At 38.0% G+C, this 20,912-nt stretch overlaps 1 protein-coding gene across 4 annotated transcripts; it reads right to left on the reverse strand.

Moving 5' to 3' along the window:
* On the reverse strand, window positions 1–5,670 carry LOC107816440 (BTB/POZ and MATH domain-containing protein 3). 4 transcript variants are annotated; one of them, XM_016642161.2, is made up of 4 exons: window positions 5,080–5,670; window positions 3,113–3,461; window positions 2,154–2,450; window positions 1–538 (listed from the first exon to the last, which is right to left on the reverse strand). In XM_016642161.2, the coding sequence occupies exons 1-3, from the start codon at window positions 5,454–5,456 to the stop codon at window positions 2,163–2,165; spliced, it is 1,014 nt and encodes a 337-aa protein (XP_016497647.1). In that variant the 5' UTR covers window positions 5,457–5,670; the 3' UTR covers window positions 1–538; window positions 2,154–2,162. The 4 variants fall into 4 exon arrangements, with proteins under 4 accessions (XP_016497647.1, XP_016497646.1, XP_016497645.1 ...); XM_016642160.2 differs by having other exon boundaries at window positions 2,149–2,450; window positions 5,080–5,669; XM_016642159.2 differs by having other exon boundaries at window positions 2,180–2,450; window positions 5,080–5,626.
* Window positions 5,671–20,912: the final 15,242 nt, after the last annotated feature.

Here is a 20,912-nt window from a genome sequence, read left to right on the forward strand (position 1 = left end):
GGACATCAACACACTAATATTTTAAGGGGAGAACTCTATACATATTCGTTCATATTGCATCTCATATAAGCTGAAGTTAGCTCAAGCAGTGAAAAATACAACAGTAAACTTTACTTGACCACCTAACCTACCTTAGGCTGTCTGGAATAATAGATGATACAGAACATAATGATGCTAACATTACAAGTTATCATCATTCAGATCATTGGAACTGTTCCTAAATCAGGTAACAAGAAATTAACTACACATTAGTTGGGTTTTCCGGTATCATATTTTCAACCAGCTAAACTTCATTCCACTTCGAAGGCCATATTATAAGGTTACATCCGCCTTCTCGCCCGCCTAACAACAGGATTAACAGATTCCACTGCCACACCATCTGCAGCCAGATCCAGACCGAAGATGCTGCTGCTACTCCTTTTCTTGCTAGACATCAAACTTGCCTTCTGGTCGATTAATGCAACTGTTTCCAGCAGCTCTGACAACAGTGAGGGGCAACTCTCTTCTAAGTGCTTGAATCCTTCTGTCTGCATAACCACTGTTTAACAAAAAATAAAATAATTTAGCAATTACATGAAAATAGGCAGAGGACCCCACAATGTCTTGTGTGGGCTAGCATATGCTTTAAAATATAGTCAATGTTGTACAAAACCAAGAATCTGCAACTAAGTGGTGCATGCTCCTGTGCTAGTAATGGAAGCAAGATGACGGAGAAGTTTTTGACGTATCTCGAGGCTTCCCAGTTTTCTAATATCACCCTAATTGTTTATAGAATCATAAACATAATGGATTGATACGAACTTACATTCATGAAACAATTAGTTCAACGACTCAAATTCCAAATTCTGTTGATCCATAATTCTCCTAGTTATACACCACATTCAGCACCATATTGCAATAAAGCCCCTTGCGTCTAAAGTTTTGAACACCAGAATATTTACCGACATACATGTACCCAAACAAATAGAAGTTACATTATCTCCCATCATTTGCTGTAAAGCATGCATCGTAAACATAGAAGCCAGCCCTTTTCCATGGTTAAAAGCAGGGGCGTATTCACATGGTGGCAAGCGGTGTCACAGGACACCGCTTCGTCGAAATTTTTTACTATTTATATATATAAAAATAATAAGTAGAACAGAAATACAAGATAAAACTATTAAAAGTGACACCACTTGCAACAAAACATCTCAGTAGTCTAGTGGTTGTTATAAGCTTCAAGTATTATGTGAGAGGTCTTGGGTTCGAACTCCCTTGGCTCTGCAAAATATTTTTTGACTGTTACGGCCCTTTTACTAGAAATAGTGACACCACTTATGAAAAATCATGCGTACGCCACTGGTTAAAAGCCACTATGCATGAAAAGGAAAGCTACTTTATCATTATTGATTTACCAAATATCGAATATAACATTCCCGTTCATGTTGTCTATATAATGAAATGGCACGAGATTATTGCTACTCTACCCATTATTTGAAACTTTGCATGAACCGGCAGACTTTCTCTAATATTACACATTGTATCACTTCATGTTTCCTTTTGTCGATTGAAATTGAGGATCCACATCTAAGCAAAATGGGCATCAGAGACTCAATGTCGTAAGTCACAGCATAAGCAAAACCCACCACCTGTCAAATCTGAATGTTCTTTCAACGTACAATTTTTGGTTTAAGTATTTTGTTTCCAAGGGATGATAACTAAAGAAGCCAAAACCACTCAAATATTCTCTTATGTTTTCCAAGCTAGGCATCAACTAACTGATCGGGAAGCCCAGATCAAATAATAGGAGTTGCTTTGCGCAAGGAACCTCACTTGAGATACTCCACCAGCATCTCTAAAGTGCATTTTGACTAAGGTCGAAAAACAAACTGCCTCAATGATACACCAATAAGATACCCATCTCTATAAACTTGAACCAAGTTAGAGCAAAAATCACCCATTCATAAAAGAACTAGGACCTTATCATAGTAGCTCAAGAGACTATCATCATAAAGTGGAAAACTACCATAAGATTTTTTTTTCCTGGCTTTACATTTAAGCTGGAAGATATAAATTTGCCATACGAACTGACATAAACAAGCAGAGTTAAAGAACATGTCTGCAGTTAAATTAACTAAGAAAAACTAAAAATGACATGACCTGAAATACCTCACCGCTCACATCTATGGAGTACACGCACCTCCCAGGTTTGTTGCTGCAAATTTCAAACAGATGGCCTTGAGCTGTGGGCAACAATGCAGCTCAGCAAGGGAAAGAGTTGTTGCCACTGTATCCACATTAACTTCTTCACACAATTTCACCTCACATAACTCTTTCAACCTATCTAAACCAAAGCGATCAGCTGCTGCCAATAGATGCTGCATCATTATCGTAGAAGTGCATGTTGAAGTAGAGCCAGTAATTTCACCTAAATCTGGAAGCTCATCAGAATAAATGTACTGGAGCATAGCCTACAAAACGAAAAGAAGTCCACCTAGATCATCTCAGCTTCTAAGAAAGGACTGCAAGGTTGGGGCAAGTTACATGTAAATTTTTTATATTGAAAACTACAGACAACCAACATGGAGAGAAACACAAGTTGGAGAAGCTAAGGTGCAAGACCATGACCATAGAACAAGAAGAGTCAGACTAAAACTTAAGGGGATGAGACTACTCAGCTAAATACTTGCTAGCTTTATATTTTTCTATGCCCTTTGTAAACAGACGCACAGAATAAGCTCAGCATACCAAAGGACTATCTAAAACATAGTGATACCAACTAAGTCAAAGATGGTAAATTTATAGAAAATGCTTAGCTCGCACAAACATTAGTGTTCTAACAAATTCCAATCAAAATCTCAGCCTACGCATCATATTGCTACATGCTGATTCAGAAAATGAATGCCAAAAGTACTACAAGCTAACGTTTGAGAAGGAACAACGAAATATATTATAAACCAGTTGCTTCCATCCCCACCCACCTTGTCCCCCTAAAAGAAAAATCCTTAAACAGTTGAACCTCAAACGAAAAGGCCTTTCATCTTTCAAATTCTCCATCTTTTACCTTCCTTTAATTATATATGTTTCTTCATACAGCAGAAGAATCATGCGTATTAAAGCACGAACTAATTACCTTGAAGATTGAGGGTTCAATATCCTCAAGTTCTACTTTGTCTGTATTAGGATTCCCAATAAGGCCAAAGAATTGGGCTCTAAACACAGGAGACCGAGCAGCAAGTATCAACTTATGACCCTTAAATGTCTCTTCTCCAACCTGGAAAACTATGTCACAACCAAGTTCAGCATCCAACAAGTATTTGAGATTTTGGCCCATGTCTGATGGTGGAACTACAACACTATAATCTTTGGGCCCTTCAACGCGACTTCTGACAACTCCAACGGTACAGTGCATGGCAAGGCAATCATCCTTCAGGTAGTCAGAAGTTTCTAAATTTATTCTTTTGAAAAATCGTTTGTAACCCCTGTAAATACAGACAAGAAGTTCTGATGATGAACAGTAAAATAAAATGTTCTAAATGTATTTCAACAGCTCAGATTGAAAAGCTAATACAGTTTTCCAACTAGAAATTCGGCGAACTTTCTTGAGTTTTATCTAAGACCCACTTGTTACAGAGTGTACTCACAATATGTCAGCATTATCATATTTTACAAAAGAAAGTACACCAGGCGCAAACGAACAATTTCTTCCACTGAGGCACAGAGCATAAAGGGCTACTAGCGACAAATAAATGGTGGATCCATCACTGAACAGTTATTTGGAAGTAACACAACGGAGAGGAGATGAGGTCACTCATGTAGCTGATCACCAAACACAGGAGAGTCAGTTATCTAAGCAATCATTGAGTTTTTAATGAATAAAACTAGACAGATGGATCCTTCGATATGTTCTCATCATCATCAAGACATCATCAACAATCCCAAACAAGTTGGGGTCCACTATATGAATCATCACCGACCATGTTACTCCAGTTAAACTTCGGTATGTTCTCATAATCTACCTATTTAATTCAATCCCAACTACAATGCTCAATGTGAGTCAGTAGGTTTAACAAGAACTTGTGGTTCTGGGCTATGCATATTAGTGACACCATGTCGTAAATAAAGAAATAATAAATAACCTAGTCTTAACACTTCAACGGCATCAAAGACTTTTCCTTTTTTGTATAAAAGTACCATAGACGTATTTTACCTAACCCAGTGTAAAGGTTTGGACGGTACATGCATCATCATAAACTCAAGAATGCACTCCCCAATATCTGGCACCCAAATCAATACATTTACGCACATTGAACATAGAGATAACCGTAACAGCCAGAAGAGAGAAAAACGACAAAGATTTCAGAAACACAGTGGCCTGAAGTTTGAACTACAAGAACTGGACTTCAGGATACAATCTTGACATTTGAATAAGCAGGTATCTACCGCTCTTTTTAAATTGTGTTTCAAAGACATTGCAATGTCGGCTATGTTTTAAACAACAGCACAAAATAGCTACTGGTGCACTTACAAGTAAATGTATTTTCCAAGTTAGCTGATATTTAGAAAAAAGATTGTGACCATTCTCACGTCAACGACAAGCGCTGAGATCAAAAATTGACATTATTACGAGGGACAAAAGATCAAATTCAGTAAAGCACCGTAGTTAAACAATTTTTACACCAACAGTGAATCTACAACCCTCCTAGTTTTTTTTTTAAAAATAATCGTGGTGTCCGGCCAGCTTGCGCGCAACTCGACTAATTCTACGAGATATCTGCCACTTCCAGCCAGCAACATGTACCAAGTAACTCTCTCCACTAATGCTTGGAGAGATAGGAAAAAATCACCTAGTGTTTATTAACTCCGTTGAGATTTGAACCTGAGACCTCAGGGTTCCCACCACCCACTTCATTGACGACTAGGCCATACCCTTGGGTGCAACAACCTTCCTAGTTTATCCAGGCTTGAAACCAAATACAATTCAAAAACCTAATTACATACAATCAAAACCCCAACTGAAACATAAAATATTTTTCCAATCCAAAGCATATAGCTAATAGTTAACGAATTCTACCATATAAACATAAACATAAAACGTACCACATGCTCCCTCTATATTTCAAAGTATAAGGCCCGCTTTCCAATGCCCGATCAAAATGGCTATGAACTTTATGTTTCCCTTTACCACTTTGATCCAATAACGTCAACTCAAACAAGGCCCTAACATCAGTGCCTTCGCTAGCCAATGCGATAAAAACAGATACATATACAGAAGAATCCTCTATGTTTTTACCATCTGGGTAAAAATAAATGGCCCAATCATAACCACCCACGGTAAAAATGTCGCTTGATATATATTTACCAGGACCCATTCCTTTGGCCAGAGAATAACCCCTGATGGTAAAATGGTGAGACCCATTTACCGTTTCGTTTACTGATTTGGAGGAAGAATCGTTGTCGTGAGAATTTTGGATCATTTCATGGGAATTGAAAGTGAAATTGTAAGAAATTGAAGGAAAAGAAAACCTAGAAGGGAACTGGGGGTTAATTGGATGAGATTTGTGAGGACTTGGAAGGGGAAATTGAGGGGTGTTCTGGATTGAAAATTTGCAGAGTTGAAAGGAAAGGGGATAAAGGAAAAGATTACAAGTGAATTAATTTGGTTTGGGGGGTTATATGCTTTGGGATTTAGAGCCGGTTTAGCTTAGCTGATTTAGAATAGCTAACAAGTATTAGGTGTCGAAAAATACTTTTTAAGTGATGAACTGATTTAAAAAATAAACAGTTACGTGTTTGGATAAAAGTGCTGAAATTAATAATAAACAGCTGAAGAACTGGGTATATAAAGAGTTTTATTTTAAAAAGAAATATTTTAGGGATAGAATAGTAAATATTTTGGTCAAACTTAAAGTGCTTATAAGCTTAAATTTGATAAGTTGGGGAAGACCAGCTTTTGGCTTATTTTTGGCTTATAAGCACTTAACTTATAAGTACTTTTAATTTTACCAAACGCATAAATAAGCCAAAAAGTGTTTATAAGCCAGTTTGACCAGCTTATAAGCTTAGTCAAACACCCCCTTAGAAGTTTACGTTTTGTTAAGAAACAAAGAAAAAAGATAAAAAGAAAGGAAATAATCTATTCTGATGTGGCAGTTGGGTTGAAAGTCAAGTCGGAAAATCTCACTTTATGCCTATTAATTCCAAACTATTTACCCTTTAATATAGCGGCCCAAACTATTTACTACTCCTATCCATGCGCTCCAAAATATTTACCCACCTTTGTTATGTTTCTCTTCTTCTTCTTCCTCATTTTACCTTCCTCCAATTCTTTACTTGGCTCTCCATCCATCAATTCTCGTTGGCTCAGTAAAGTTAAAATTCTCGTTGGCTCACCCCATTCTATTTACCCAAGACTTGTCCTAAAGTTGAAATTCTCGTTGGCTCAGTAACCTCCCAAATGTTCAAAGATGCCCCTACCTCTGGCCCTACCACTATTCGCCTCTTCTTTCATGTTGCTTTGTTGAAGTGGTGCTATTATTTTGAAGATTTATTGTTTGATTCGGTGTGGTGGTATAAAATATTGCTTATAGTATCTTCGAGTAAGCTTCCAAGATCTAAATTTTTATGTGTATTTGAATATCCACCATTGTTGGGCTTGAAGCTCAATTTTATTTTTGAAGATTTCTTGTTTGATTCTAAGTGGGTACTATTAAATATTGCTTATAGTGCCTTCTGGGAGTTCATAGTGAAATTTGATAGCATTTGGAGCTGATTTTAGGTGATTGAGATCGAAATTTTCAGTTGAAAATCGAATAAGAACACATCTAAAGTATACCGCTACGGTATACAATATGTTTTCGGAGCATATAGCTATATTGCAATAGTATACTATTATAGTTTACAATATACTGCAACGGTATATTATAATAATCGAAGAAGAATACAGTTACGTAACAGTATACCGCTATAGTATACTGTAACAATATGTTGTAATAGTGTACAATATACTATAATAGTATACTTATTACCCGTAAATTCACTTGCCTTTTCCCTTTTAATTTGCTTTAAGCTTTTACCCAACGTGAGGGGCAAATTGAAAATGCAAAAATAAAATAAAATATTATAGTATGCTATATAATGTAATGGTATACTCTTACAATTAGATCCTTTTAGAATTTTTTGAAAGTTTTATTGACAATTGATATTATTTCAGTTTAATAATTGAATTAAATTTTTTAAACTTTTTGCGTACAATTGTATACCCTGTTGATATAAGCTATATACTATACTGGTATCATATGTTAGTTAATATTTTTTGGTTGTATTAGCTATATTTAATTGGTACACAATTTGATTTTTCTTTAGTAATAATATAAAAATAATAATAATAAAAAATGAAATTAGATTATGAAGAGAAAAAGAATATAAAAAGAAAGAAGTTAAATGAAATTAAAAAAGGAAAAAGAAAAAAATAAGAAGAAAACGAGAAAAAAGAAAAGGAGAAAAGGAGAAAAGAAAAAAAAAGAAAAAAGAAAAGAAAAGAAGCATAGAAATAAAAATGAATTGGAGAATAAATAAAAAATTCCCCACAAAACTTAATATGGGTAGAAAATGTAATTAGTTTATGGGTAGAAAAATAAATGGGTAGACAAGGATAAATAGTTTTGTTTTTGTGGGTAATTGTGTCAGAACCCCCTAATATTTTGGGCTGATTTTTGAGTAGTAATATGAGACAACTAGGCCGACATAAAGGTAAAAATTGCACGGGCATCCTATTTGGTCGCCTTCATTTAACTTATACTCACTTTTTAAAAAAGTTTTAACTTTTACACACTGTTTAAACAATTTCAGGCCTCTTTCTCCTCCTCCTTCATTTTCTAAATGCTGAAGATTGAGATATTGTTATGTGTTCTAGCCTAATGATTCATATATACCTACTTGTCCCATTATGTGTGTGTGAGAGAGAGAGAGATAACAACTTATATTTGCTATTTTAGCTCTTTACAACTATGAATTAGCTTTTGGACCGTCCAGTTCGAAAGTTCTAATTTTAATTACTACTGAAACATGAAAGCACAACTTGATTCCCTGCGCATTAGGTGAAAATGTTACCTTTACTAATGGTCTTGTTTTATAGGAGTATTGGTTTTCAAATTTTCTGATAATTCCATTATTCTAAAGGCTAAAATATACAATAAATAGTAGTTAGCAACTGAATCTTAATGACAACTTGTCATTGTTGTTTTAGAATTTCAGCTTTAGGAATGCTGAAGTTCAGCAAATATAAACAAAAAGTTCAGCTTCTAGAATGCTGAAGTTAAGCAAATACAAAACAAACTTCAGCCTTGAAGTTCATCACAAACATAACAAAGTTTCAACTAAAACATGCTGAAGTTCAGCAAATATAGAACAAAACTTCAGCTAAAACATGCTGAAGTTCAGCAAATAGAGAACAAAACTTCAGCTACTAGATGCTTAAGTTCAGCAATGACAAACAAAAATTTCAGCCAACACTTGGTTCAACAATTTTTGCTACTTCAGGCCTGTATGCCTGAAGTTACACGAAAAGTGAGTACACTTGCAATTTTTTTTACACAGCGAGTATAAGTTAAAACGTGGCCCAAAAAGTGAGTATAGATACAAATGCCCCAAGATAAAGTTGGTCCAAGCCCAATTAAATTTGTTAAAGAGAATTTACATCACATAAAGATTTAGGAACACTATTTATATTTTTATAGATACTTTCAAATAATTACCCACTTTAACAATATTTCTATGGGAGAAGATAATAAAAAAGAGAGAACCATTATAATTTCAAAAAATTGAGTTTTGTCTGAGGTTGTATTTATTATGTGAAGATCTTGTTGTTATGTTTTGAAAGAACAATTACAGTATTTTTGTAACTAGGGGGTCTAATTAATACTATATCTTTTTAGATTTTCCTTTACTAACATACTGAGTCAAACTAGTCCATGTGAATTTAACAATAGTGAGATGAATCGAGGCTAATTTAGGGTGTGTTTAGTATGACGGAAAATGTTTTCCGTGAAAAAATTTTCTTAGAAAACAAGTAGTAATCTTATTCATTTTCCGGTGTTTTGTACGCAAATTAAGGAAAATGACTTTTCAAGAGTATTTATAAATAATTTAGATATAATAAACATGAAGCTATAAACTTTCAAACCAACAACCTTTCGAATCCACAAATTTCATAAACTTTCGAAATTGCGAAATTTCGAACCCGTAAACTTCCAAACACGTAAACCTCCGAACTTGTAAAATTTTGAACCTTCAAATCGATAAATAAAAAAAAACTAAAACTGAAAAATATTTTTTTCGGGGGGATGAGAAAAGCAAAAATTTGAAATTACAAAAAGAAAGTTTAATTCTTTTTTGTGGAGAGGGGAGGGTGGTGCAGAAAAACGAAAAACAGAAATCTGAATTTGCAAAAAAATAATAAAGTAATAAAAAAATTGGGAGGGGCTGAGGGGGTAGGGGATGGGGTGGGGTGGGGTGGAGGGTAGTAGGGTGGATGATAACAGAAAAAAGTGAAATTTAGTTACCTTACAAGTCACACATGTACAAAATCAGATAATTTCACCAAAACTTACGAATATTAGAATAAATTAGCTAGTTTTTGTTTTTATTTCTACTCGAAGTTGGATTCTGGTCGCCCAAGGTCTTTCTCACTTCATTGATTGTTATTGTCATATCCAAATGTAGGCTATAATGAGTATCGCCAAACAGAATGACAATTTTTTATTTATTTTATTCTTAATAATATGCTTTTACAGCTATAAAATATATCTAAAATACCAGTTCCAAATATTGTTTTTCTTTCCTAAACTCTATCTAGTCAAACAATGCTACAAACAACACAATTAATTAAGAATTAAAGTAATACTTTATACAAGGATTTTTTTTCCCCTTGTGCTGGAGCCTTTGAGCTAAACAACACGACAGAAGTGTCAAGCTCAACAAATTGATTAAGAATTTATTAGAGAAAAGGACAGAATTAATTAAGTTAATTAAATTATTGGATGGTCGGGGGTTTCCATAAAAAACATAATCGATGATTTTAAGCACATGGAGCTAGATCCTAGGTGTCCTTGAGAACTGAATCAGCTAAAACACGTCAGGAACTTAAACACAATTGCACGTGTCAAGATGTCCCATTCTGCTGATCATCTTGTACGTAAGTTTATACTCCTATTTTCACTATCAAATTAGTAAATAAATCTGTAATACAATGCTCCCCTTTTCAATTTAGATGAGATAGTTTGATTCGTCACAAAATTTAAGAGCAAATAGTGAGACTTTTGGAATTTGTAATATTAAAAGCGTAAGTAAAAGCTTTGTGGGGTCATGACTTTGTGTGGTTATAAAAATTTCTTATTAAGAATAAAATGGATAAAATGAAAGATTTAAAGTTGAATAATTTTCAATTATAGAAATATGTTATTCTTTTTGTAACGGGCTAATAAGGAAAGTGTGTCATCTAAATTGAAACGGTACGAGTAACAAATAATTGTGTACAGTAAACAAATTTTGATAATGTAGAAAATATTAGGAATTTTCTATGATGAATGAGGTTTGCATTAGTGGCTACAAATTTTACTTGTTGTTGTGATCCTAAATAAGACATAATGTTTGAATATCGAGGAGGCGAGCCTTGACGTAACTGATAAAGTTATTGCTATGTGACCAGGAGGTCACAGGTTCAAGCCGTGAAAATAGCCTCTTGCAGAAATATAGGGTAAGACTACGTAACCTTTGTGATCCGGCCCTTCCCCCAGACCTCGCGTATAGCAGGAGCTTAGTTCATTAGGCTGCCCTTTTATTTGAGTGTCGAGTTCTCTACTGTAACCAGCTAAATTATACCCATTGAATGTCGAGTTTCATACCCAAGGCTCAACAATAAGAACAACAACAACAATAAACTTAGTGCGATCTCACAAAAGTGGGGTCTAGAGAATATAATGTATGTTAGTAAACTGTATTTTGTAAAATAATTCTGGAAAATATAAATGAACATAAACAGAAATGAAAAACAGAAACAGAATTTTAATCCGAGCCCACTGAATTCATAGTGTTTCCTTAAGGAATTTAATCCCATCCTAGTACCCAAGGTTAGGGATTATTTTCTCCCAGGATAGAACGAATTACACACTAGTGTAGTGGTACTTCAAACCCCAGTGTTTCAGCGAACACAAAGTTCGGTAGCAAATCACACTTACCGTTACTTTGTTTGATGTTAAAAGTATGCAGAAGAAGGAGGAGAAACTCAGAAAATCGTATGGAAATTCTGAGCAGAATAGACTTGTATTTATAGCCAAAGTTGGGCTGAAATCTGAAGAAGTGCAACTCTTCAGAATGGCTGTTTATGCAAACGGCCACAGCATAAATGCCATAACATAAATGGCTATTTACTCAACAATAAAGAAAGAGGGAAAATTGAAGAGGGTAGTTTAATTTTTAGTTACACAACTGAAAAACGGATTGGAGGATTTAATATTAATATTTATTTTAATATTATATTTTGTTGTTAAAACAAATATTTAATAACATTTCTGTTAATATTTTACTATTAACAAATAAATTTGGTCCAAAAAAATTAATCAATCGATCATTTGACCAAATCCAAATCCGAATCCGAAGCCGAGCCGAGCGAGCGACGACGACGACGCGAGGCTTGCCTTTTTCTCAACTCTTTAAGAGCTAGAAGAAGAGCAATTGCTTATATACCCATAAAAAACCTCTTCCTCTTCCAATATGGGACAATGTCCCTTTGCCAAGGGGAAAACTTAAAATTTCACTCAAAAATTTCATTTCCTTCCATTTCCCATTCACCCTCTTTTAAGTATTTAATATACTTAAATACATAAAAACCCAACAATCCCCCACATGAATGAGGAATGGCTATATTACGGAAACATGCATGAAAACTGTGTAATTCATAAGCAAGGATTAATTGCATCTGGATAAGTAGGTTTCCCTTTGAACTTTCCGCAGTGAACTTATGTCGGATATACTCGATCAATCGGTAGATTTGATATCTTTGAACCGTATAACTTTGGTGTATACCTAGACAACCACAAGTCACACAACCAATCCTTAACCGTCCTTGGTTCTCATTGTTGTGTTCGTTTCAGCCATGAACACCGCCTGGTTTCATAAGTGCACAGAGAATTAGCCTTGCAAGATTCTCCTTGAAGCGGCTAACATTTCACACTTACATAGGTGATTCCTAAACGTGTCATCCCGTATATACACTATTTGATATACCCCCGTATCAAATTTAGAAATCATTAAAAAGCCTTAATGCTTTATCCTTGGTACTGAACATTGTCTCATCACGAGAATGGACCAAAAGTTTAGTTGACAATGTTGAACCGTCATTAATGACTTTTTTTGATCTCCTTGAACCTAGATCTTTGGATCTCCAGTCTTCTAGGTAGAGTTACTGCCACTATGACTTGTTATCGACTACAGTCTCATTCCCCTTGATGATTTCTAAACTACCTCTCTAGTTAGGCCTTTTGTAAGTGGATCCGACACATTATCACTTGGCTTTACATAACCAATCGTGATAATTCCTCTAGAGAGTAATTGCCTAATGGTTTTATGTCTTCGTCGTATATGACGAGATTTACCATTATACATAACCCTCCCAGCCCTTCCAATTGCCACTTGACTATCACAATATATGCATATTGGTGTCAACGGTTTGGGCCAAAATGGAATATCTTCCAAAATATTCCGGAGCCATTCAACTTCTTCACCGGCTTTATCTAAAGCTATGAATTCAGCCTCCATCGTAGAGCGGGCAATACAAGTTTATTTGGACGACTTCCAAGATACCGCTCCTCCACCAATAGTGAACACATATCCACTTGTGGATTTGGAATCAGTTGATCCGGTGATCCAATTTGCATCACAGTATCCCTCAATGACCGCAGTATATTTACTATAATGCAAGCAAAGTCCTGGGTATGTACTAAATACCCCAAAACTCATTTCATGACCATCCAATGAGATTGACCGGGATTGCTCGTATATCAACTCAATTTACTTATAGCACAAGCTATATCTGGTCGTATACAATTCGTGATGTACATTAAGCAACCCAACACACGAGCATAATTCAACTGTGATATGATTTGGCCTTTGTTCTTTGCTAATGCAAGATTCACGTCAATTTGAGTTTTTGCAATTTTAAAGCCCAAGTGCTTGAATTTTTTAAGTACTGTCTTAATATAGTGAGATTGTGACAATGCAAGACCTTGAGAAGTCTTATGGATCTTAATTCCCAGAATTAAATCAGCAACTCCCAAGTCTTTCATATCAAACTTGCTAGTTAGCATGCACTTAGTCGTATTTATGTTAGCAATGTCATTACTCATTATTAGCATATCATCCACATATAAGCAAATAATGACTGTGATTTAAAATATTTTTAATGTACACACATTTATCACATTCATTTATTTTAAAATCGTTTGACAACATTGTTTGGTCAAATTTCGCATGCCATTGTTTGGGTGCTTGTTTTAGTCCGTAAAGGGACTTAACAAGTCTACATACCTTCTTTTCTTTACCTGGAACCACAAACCCTTCAGGTTGTTCCATGTAAATTTCTTCCTCCAACTCTGCATTTAAGAAGGCTGTCTTAACATTCATTTGATGAATTTCAAGACCATAAACTGCAGCTAACGCTATTAACGTTCGTATGGACGTAATTCTTGTAACTGGAGAGTATGTATCGAAATAGTCAAGACCTTCTCATTGTCTATACCCTTTGACCACAAGTCTTGCCTTAAATTTGTCGATAGTGCCATCATCTTTCATTTTTCTCTTAAAAATCCATTTAGAACCTAATGGTTTATTTCCACGAGGAAGATCAACCAATTCCCATGTATGGTTGTTCAATATGAATTCTATTTCACTATTGACTACCTCTTTTCAAAACAATGATTCTGAAGAAGACATAGCTTCTTTAAATGTTTGAGGCTCATCTTCCAATAAGAAAGGCACAAAATCTGGTCCAAATGAAGTAGACGTTCTTTGACGTTTACTACGTCTTGGATCCTCCTAATTAAGTGTACTTTGTTTTTTTTCTTCCCGAGGTCGTTTAAATCCTTCACCAATCAACTCACATTCCTTTTTATACAGATATATATTTTTAAAGAACTCAGCATTATCTGATTCTATAACCGTATTATTATGAATCTCGGGATTTTCTAATTTATGAACCAGAAATCGATATGCTTTACTATTAGTCGCATATCCTATGAAAACACAATCAACGGTTTTCAGTCCTATTTTTACCCTTTTGGATTTAGGAACTTGCACTTTTGCCAAACACCCCCACACTTTAAAATAATTCAAGTTGGGCTTCCTTCCTTTCCATTTTTCATACGGAATAGATTATGTTTTGCTATGGAGTACTCGATTTAGTATTCGGATAGTCGTAAGAACGGCTTCCCCCTACAAGTTCCGTGGCAAACCAGAACTTATCAATAATGCGTTCAGCATCTCCTTTAATGAATGATTCTTTCTTTCTACAATCTTATTGGATTAAGGCGTGTAAGGGTGTGATGACCCAAAAGGTCATCACTTAATTTACGAGTAAATTCTGTGTTCCGAAGCCTTAGAAGCCTCCTTTTTCCTTGCTTCGATTTGCGTGTGCAGTCCGAACACATATCCGAAATGCTTTTATGTGGCATTGTGATACCAGTCTTGGGTAGTTGTTTATATGGATTGGTATTGTCATTTTCTTAACTTATTACATTTCTGTCTTCCGCTTATTAGATTTTTCGATGTTATCACTTGTTGGTTATTAACTGTAAAAGGATTAAAATGGGAAAAAGATAAATATTTCAAATGGTTGGCTTGCCTAGCTTTCACTAGTAGGTGTCATCACGACTCCCGATGGTGGGAAATCCAGGTCGTGACAAGTTGGTATCAAAGCTCTAGGTTACATGGGTCTCACAACTCACAGACATGCTTAGTAGAGTTTGAGGGATCGGTATAGAGACGTTTGTATTAATCCCCTAGAGGCTACGAAGTTAGGAAAAGCTTCACATCTATTCTTTCCTATCGTGCGGTTTGGTTTCTCAATGCTAATTGAATTTCTACTCTGTTCTTTTGTAGATGGCGAGAACACGCACTTCCTCATCCACCGATCAGCAGCCCGAGCCCCCAACAGCAGCTCCCACGAGGGATAAAGGGTGAGGCTGTGCTAGAGGCTGAGGTAGGGGCAGAGCTCAACCCATAGCAGCAATACTAGCGGTGGGGCCTCAGGTTGAGTTTGATGATGAGGTTCCGGGCTCAGTCAGTTCCGGTGGGCCCAGCTCATATCCCAGAGGGGTTCATTGCTACCCCAGTACTCTAGGATGCTCTGGTTCGTCTAATGGGCCTTATGGAGAGTGTCACTCGGGCAGGCTTGCTTCCTGTAGCATCAGCCATTTCTCAGGCTGGAGGAGGAGCTCAGACTCTTACTACTCGCACTCCGGAGCAGATGGCTCCCCAGTTTCAGACTCTAGTAGCTCAGCTAGTTGGAGCAGTTTAGCCGGGTGTGGTAGCTCAGACTGGTGATGGAGCAACTATGTCTGTCGATGCTTTGTGGAGATTGGACAGGTTCACTAAGCTCTTCACTACTACTTTCAGCGGTGCATCTTCTAAGGATCCCTAGGATTATCTAGATAGCTGTCATAAGGTTCTCATGAACAAGGGGATAGTGGAGACCAATAGGGTCGACTTTGCTACTTTCTGCTTGTCTAGATCCGCCAAGACTTGGTAGAGAGATTATTGTTTGGCTAGACCAGCCGAATCGCCAGCTTTGACTTGGGAGCAGTTTACTCAGCTATTTCTAGAGAAGTTTCTCCCTATCACTCAGAGAGAGATCTATCAGAGGCAGTTTGAGCGTCTCCAACAGGGTTCTATGACTGTTACTCAATACGAGACCAGATTCATCGACTTGACCCCTCATGCTCTTATCATATTTCCCACCGCGAGAGAGAGGGCGAGGAGGTTCATTGAGGGACTCATTTAGCCTATTCGACTTCGGATGGCTAAGGAGATGGGGAGTGAGATTTCTTTTCAGGAAACGTCTAATGTGGCCAGGAGAGTTGAGATGGTTCTATCGTAGGAAGGTGGTCAGGGGTCTGACAAGAGGCCTCATCATTCAGGCAGATTCAGTGGTACCTGATCTGGAGGCAGGGATTCGTATAGTAGAAGACATCCTCCTAGGCCTTTTCAGTCAGCACTTCATGTTTCTCACGGTACTTCAAGTGGTCGTGGTTCTCATATGCAATATTCTGATCAGTAGTCCTACAGTGCACCACCAGCTCCTATCAGTGCACCGCCACTCTAGAGTTTTCAAAGTGGTCATTCAGGTCGCCAGGGTCAGTCTCAGTTTCCTCAGCTGCAACACTCAGGTAGATGCTTTGAGTGCGGTGAGTATGGTCATATCCGGAGGGCTTGTCCGTGATTAGTGGGTATTCAGTCGCAGCAGCAGGGTTCCCGTGCTACGGTTCAGGCACCGAGTGTTCCACAGCCCACTCAGCCAGTTAGAGGTAGAGGTGGAGGTATTAGAGGTGAAGGTCAGACCGTTAGAGGTGGAGACCAGCCAGCAGCAAGCCGTCTTAGAGATGTAGTTCAGGGTGGTGGGGCTCAGCCCCGATGTTATGCTCTTTTAACTAGGCCTGAGGCTGAGTCTTCCGATGCAGTTATCACGGGTATTGTTCTAGTCTGTAGCAGAGATGCTTCAATTTTATTTGATCCAGGATCTACATACTCCTATGTGTCATCTTATTTTGCACCGTATCTGGCTATGCCTAATGATTTTTTGAGCGCTCCTGTATATGTGTCTACACCGGTGGGTGATTCTATTGTAGTAGATCGAGTCCATTATTTGTGTATAGTTGTTATTGGGGGCCTTGAGACTCGTGTAAATTTGTTACTTCTGGACATGGTTGATTTTGATGTCATATTGGGGATGGACTGGTTATCACCTTACCATGTTATCTTGGACTATCATGCCAAGATTGTGAACTTAGCCTTGCCGGGTTTACCTTGTTTACAGTGGAGAGGGACTCCTGTCATTCAACCCGTAGTGTTATCTCATATATGAAGGCTCAGCGTATGGTCGAGAAGAGGTGTTTCACCTATTTGGCATATGTTCGCGATTCTAGTGCCGAGGTTCCTTCTATTGATTCTGTGTCTGTTGTTTGTGAGTTTCCTGAGGTATTTCCTTCAAACCTGCCGGGTATGCCACCCGACAGGGATATTGACTTCTGTATTGATTTGGCTCTGGGCACTCAGCCCATTTCTATTCCGCCGTATCGTATGGCCCTGCCTGAGTTGAAAGAGTTGAAGGAGCAGTTGCAAGACTTGCTTGAAAAAGGTTTCATTAGACCTAGTGTTTCATATTGGGGTGCGCTGGTGTTGTTTGTTAAGAAGGACGGATCGATGAGAATGTGTATAGATTATCGGCAGTTGAACAAGGTTACAATCAAGAATAAGTATCCATTGCCGAGGATTGATGATTTGTTTGATCAACTTCAGGGTGCCAAGATAGTTTCGAAGATTGACTTGAGATCTGGCTACCATCAGTTGAGGATTAGGGCATTCGATGTCCCTAAGACAGCTTTCCGCACTCAGCACGGACATTATGAGTTCTTGGTGATGTCATTCGGGTTGACAAATGCCCCAACAACTTTTATGGATTTGATGAACCGAGTGTTCAGGCCTTACTTGGATTCATTCGTAATAGTCTTCATTGATGATATTTTGATCTATTCCCGCAGCCGAGAGGAGCATGAGCAGCATCTTAGAGTGGTTCTCTAGACTTTGAGAGGTAGTCAACTGTATGCCAAGGTTTCGAAGTGCGAGTTCTGGTTGAGTTCAGTTGCATTCCTGGGTCATGTTGTATCAGCAGAGGGTATTTATGTTGATCCGAAGAAGATAGAGGCAGTCAGGAACTAGCCTAGACCCGCATAAGCTATAGAGATCCGGAGTTTCTTAGGTTTGGCAGGTTATTATCATCGCTTTGTGGAGGGGTTTTCATCTATTGCAGCCCCGATGACCAGGTTGACCTATAAGGGTGCCCAGTTCAGGTGGTTGGATAAGTGTGAGGCGAGCTTTCAGAAGCTCAAGATAGCTTTGACTATGGCATCGGTGTTGGTTTTGCCCACAGGTTCAGGGCCTTACACAGTTTATTGTGATGCATCTCTTAATGGACTTGGTGCGATGTTGATACAGGATGTCAAGGTCATTGCCTATGCTTCGCGGCAGTTGAAGATTCATGGGAAGAACTATCTGGTTCATGATTTGGAGTTGGAAGCTATTGTTCACGTGTTGAAGATTTGGAGGCATTATCTATATGGCATGTCATGTGAGGTGTTCACAAATTACAAGAGTCTGCAGTACTTGTTCAAGTAGAAGGAGCTAAATTTGAGGCAGAGAAGGTGGTTGGAGCTATTAAAGGACTATGATATCACCATCTTATATCATCCGGGAAAGGCCAACATGGTGGCTGATGCTTTGAGCAGGAAGTCAGCTAGTATGGGCAATCTTGCTTATATTCCGGTCGTTGAGAGACCACTTACTTTGGATATTCAGGCTTTGGCCAATCAGTTCGTGAGGTTGGATATTTCTGAGCCCAGCCATATATTAGCTTGCACAGTCGCTCGTTCTTCTTTATTAGAGCGTATCCGAGATCGGTAGTATGATGATCCTCATTTGTGTGTCCTCAGAGACACGGTGCAACACGGTGGTGCCAAGCTGGTTACATTAGGAGACAATGGAGTTTTGAGGATGCAAGGTCTTATTTGTGTGCCTAATATGGATGGACTTCGGGAGTTGATTTTAGAGGAGGCCCATAGTTCCCAGTACTCTATTCATCCAGGCGCCGCTAAGATGTATTAGGATTTGCGCCAACATTATGGCGGAGAAGGATGAAGAAGGATATTGTAGTATATGTGGCTCGGTGTTTAACTGTCAGCAGGTGAAGTACGAGTATTAGAGACCTGGTGGTTTGTTTTAGAGGATTGAGCTTCCTGAGTGGAAGTGGGAACATATCACTATGGACTTCGTTGTTGGACTCCCATGGACTCAGAGGAAGTTCGATGCAGTGTGGGTTATTGTTGATAGGCTGACCAAGTCAGCATATTTCATTCTTGTGGCAGTCTCCTATTCTTCTAAGAGGTTAGCTGAGATCTATATCCGGGAGATTGTTCGCCTTCATGGTGTGCCCTTGTCTATCATTTCTGATCGAGGTACATAGTTTACCTCGTATTTCTGGAGAACAGTTCAGCGTGAGTTGGGCACACGGGTCGAGTTGAGCACAACATTCCATCCTCAGATGGACGGGTAGTCCGAGCGTACTATTAAAATTTTGGAGGATATACTCCGAGCTTGTGTAATTGACTTTGGAGGCTCGTGGGATCAGTTCTTGCCTTTAGCGAAGTTTGCCTACAACAACAACTACCAGTCAAGAATCTAGATGGCTCCTTACGAGGCTTTATATGGTAGGCGATGTCGGTCGCCGGTTGGATGGCTCGAGCTGGGAGAGGCTCGATTGTTGGGTACGGATCTAGTACAGGATGCCTTGGACATGGTAAGGATCATTCAGGATAGGCTTCGTATAGCTCAGTCCAGGCAAAAGAGTTATGCCGATCGTAAGGTTCATGATTTGGCATTCATGGTTGGGGAGCGGGTATTGCTTTGAGTGTCGCCTATGAAGGGCATGATGATATTTGAAAAGAAGGGCAAGCTTAGCCCTAGGTTCATCGGCCCGCTTGAGATTCTTGATCGTGTGAGAGAGGTGTCTTACAGACTTGCATTGCCGCTGAGCTTATCATCCGTGCATCCAGTGTTTCATGTGTCCATGCTTCGGAAGTATCACGATGATGCATCCCACGTATTAGATTTTAGCACTGTCCAGTTGGACAAGGACTTGTCCTAGGAGGAGGAGCCGATAGCTATTCTAGACTGGCAGGTTTGTTAGTTGAGATCGAAGAGTTTTCCTTCTGTTCGTGTTCAATGTAGAGGTCAGCTTGTTGAGGCATCGACCTAGGAGTCCGAGTCTAATATGCGAAAACATTATCCCCATCTTTACCCTGACTCAGGTACTTTCTTCTTATGTCCGTTCGAGGATGAACGCTTGTTTTAGAGGTGGAGGATGTCACCCAAAAGGTCATTGTCGCACCTCCTTTTTCCGCCCCCGCGGGGGTGCGTAGGGAGTTTTTTCCAATTAAAGGACAGTCGAAACGGGATTTGTTTGTTTGTTTCAGAGTCGCCACTTGGGAATTTTAAGGCGTCCCAAGTCACCAATTTTAATCCCTGAATCGAGGAAAATATGACTCTGTTTATTATTCTGCGAACCAGAAATCCTGAGTAAGGAATTCTGTTAATCCGGAAGAAGGTGTTAGGCATTTCCGAATTCCGTGGTTCTAGCACGGTCGCTTAACTGTTTTTATTCTTGGCTTAATTATCTCGATTTTACATTTTTTAATTGCATGATTTTGTTATCGCTTCTGTTTAGATTGTTTATAATTAAAGATCCTTCTTCGAATCGAATCACGCATACGTGTATCCGTTTTATATATATTTTTTAACGTGAAAAATCGTGTCACGCGTACGTATACACAATGATATTGATAATATAATAATTATTTTTTTTTTCGAAATTTTTTTTATTAAAAAAATAGACTTAAGTTCGAAATTGTGCTTAAAATAAAATTAAGAACGTCTGTCGCTCTTGTATGATTAAATAGTGAACTGCACATCTCGGGTTATATGAAATTAAATTGATATTCTCCGAAGAACCCCCTTTTTTATTAAATGTTTGCTCGAAGTTGCGCGAACGCATAATCCGAATTGCCTTTAGAAATATAATCAGGTCACGCGAACGTATCCCTAATCACACA

The sequence above is a fragment of the Nicotiana tabacum genome, chromosome 11, assembly GCF_000715075.1.
Source record: "Nicotiana tabacum cultivar K326 chromosome 11, ASM71507v2, whole genome shotgun sequence".
NCBI classification, from domain to species: Eukaryota; Viridiplantae; Streptophyta; class Magnoliopsida; order Solanales; family Solanaceae; genus Nicotiana; species Nicotiana tabacum.

Bases quoted from the DNA above. Each gene is read 5' to 3' on its own strand.
- LOC107816440 (XM_016642159.2), bottom strand. From the start codon at position 5,456: ATGATCCAAAATTCTCACGACAACGATTCTTCCTCCAAATCAGTAAAC. The intron at 3,462-5,079 runs GTACGTTTTATG...CTGTATTTACAG, and splicing joins AAATATAGAGGGAGCATGTG to GGGTTACAAACGATTTTTCA. The intron at 539-2,179 runs GTGCGTGTACTC...TTTGTTAAACAG, and splicing joins TGCAGCAACAAACCTGGGAG to TGGTTATGCAGACAGAAGGA.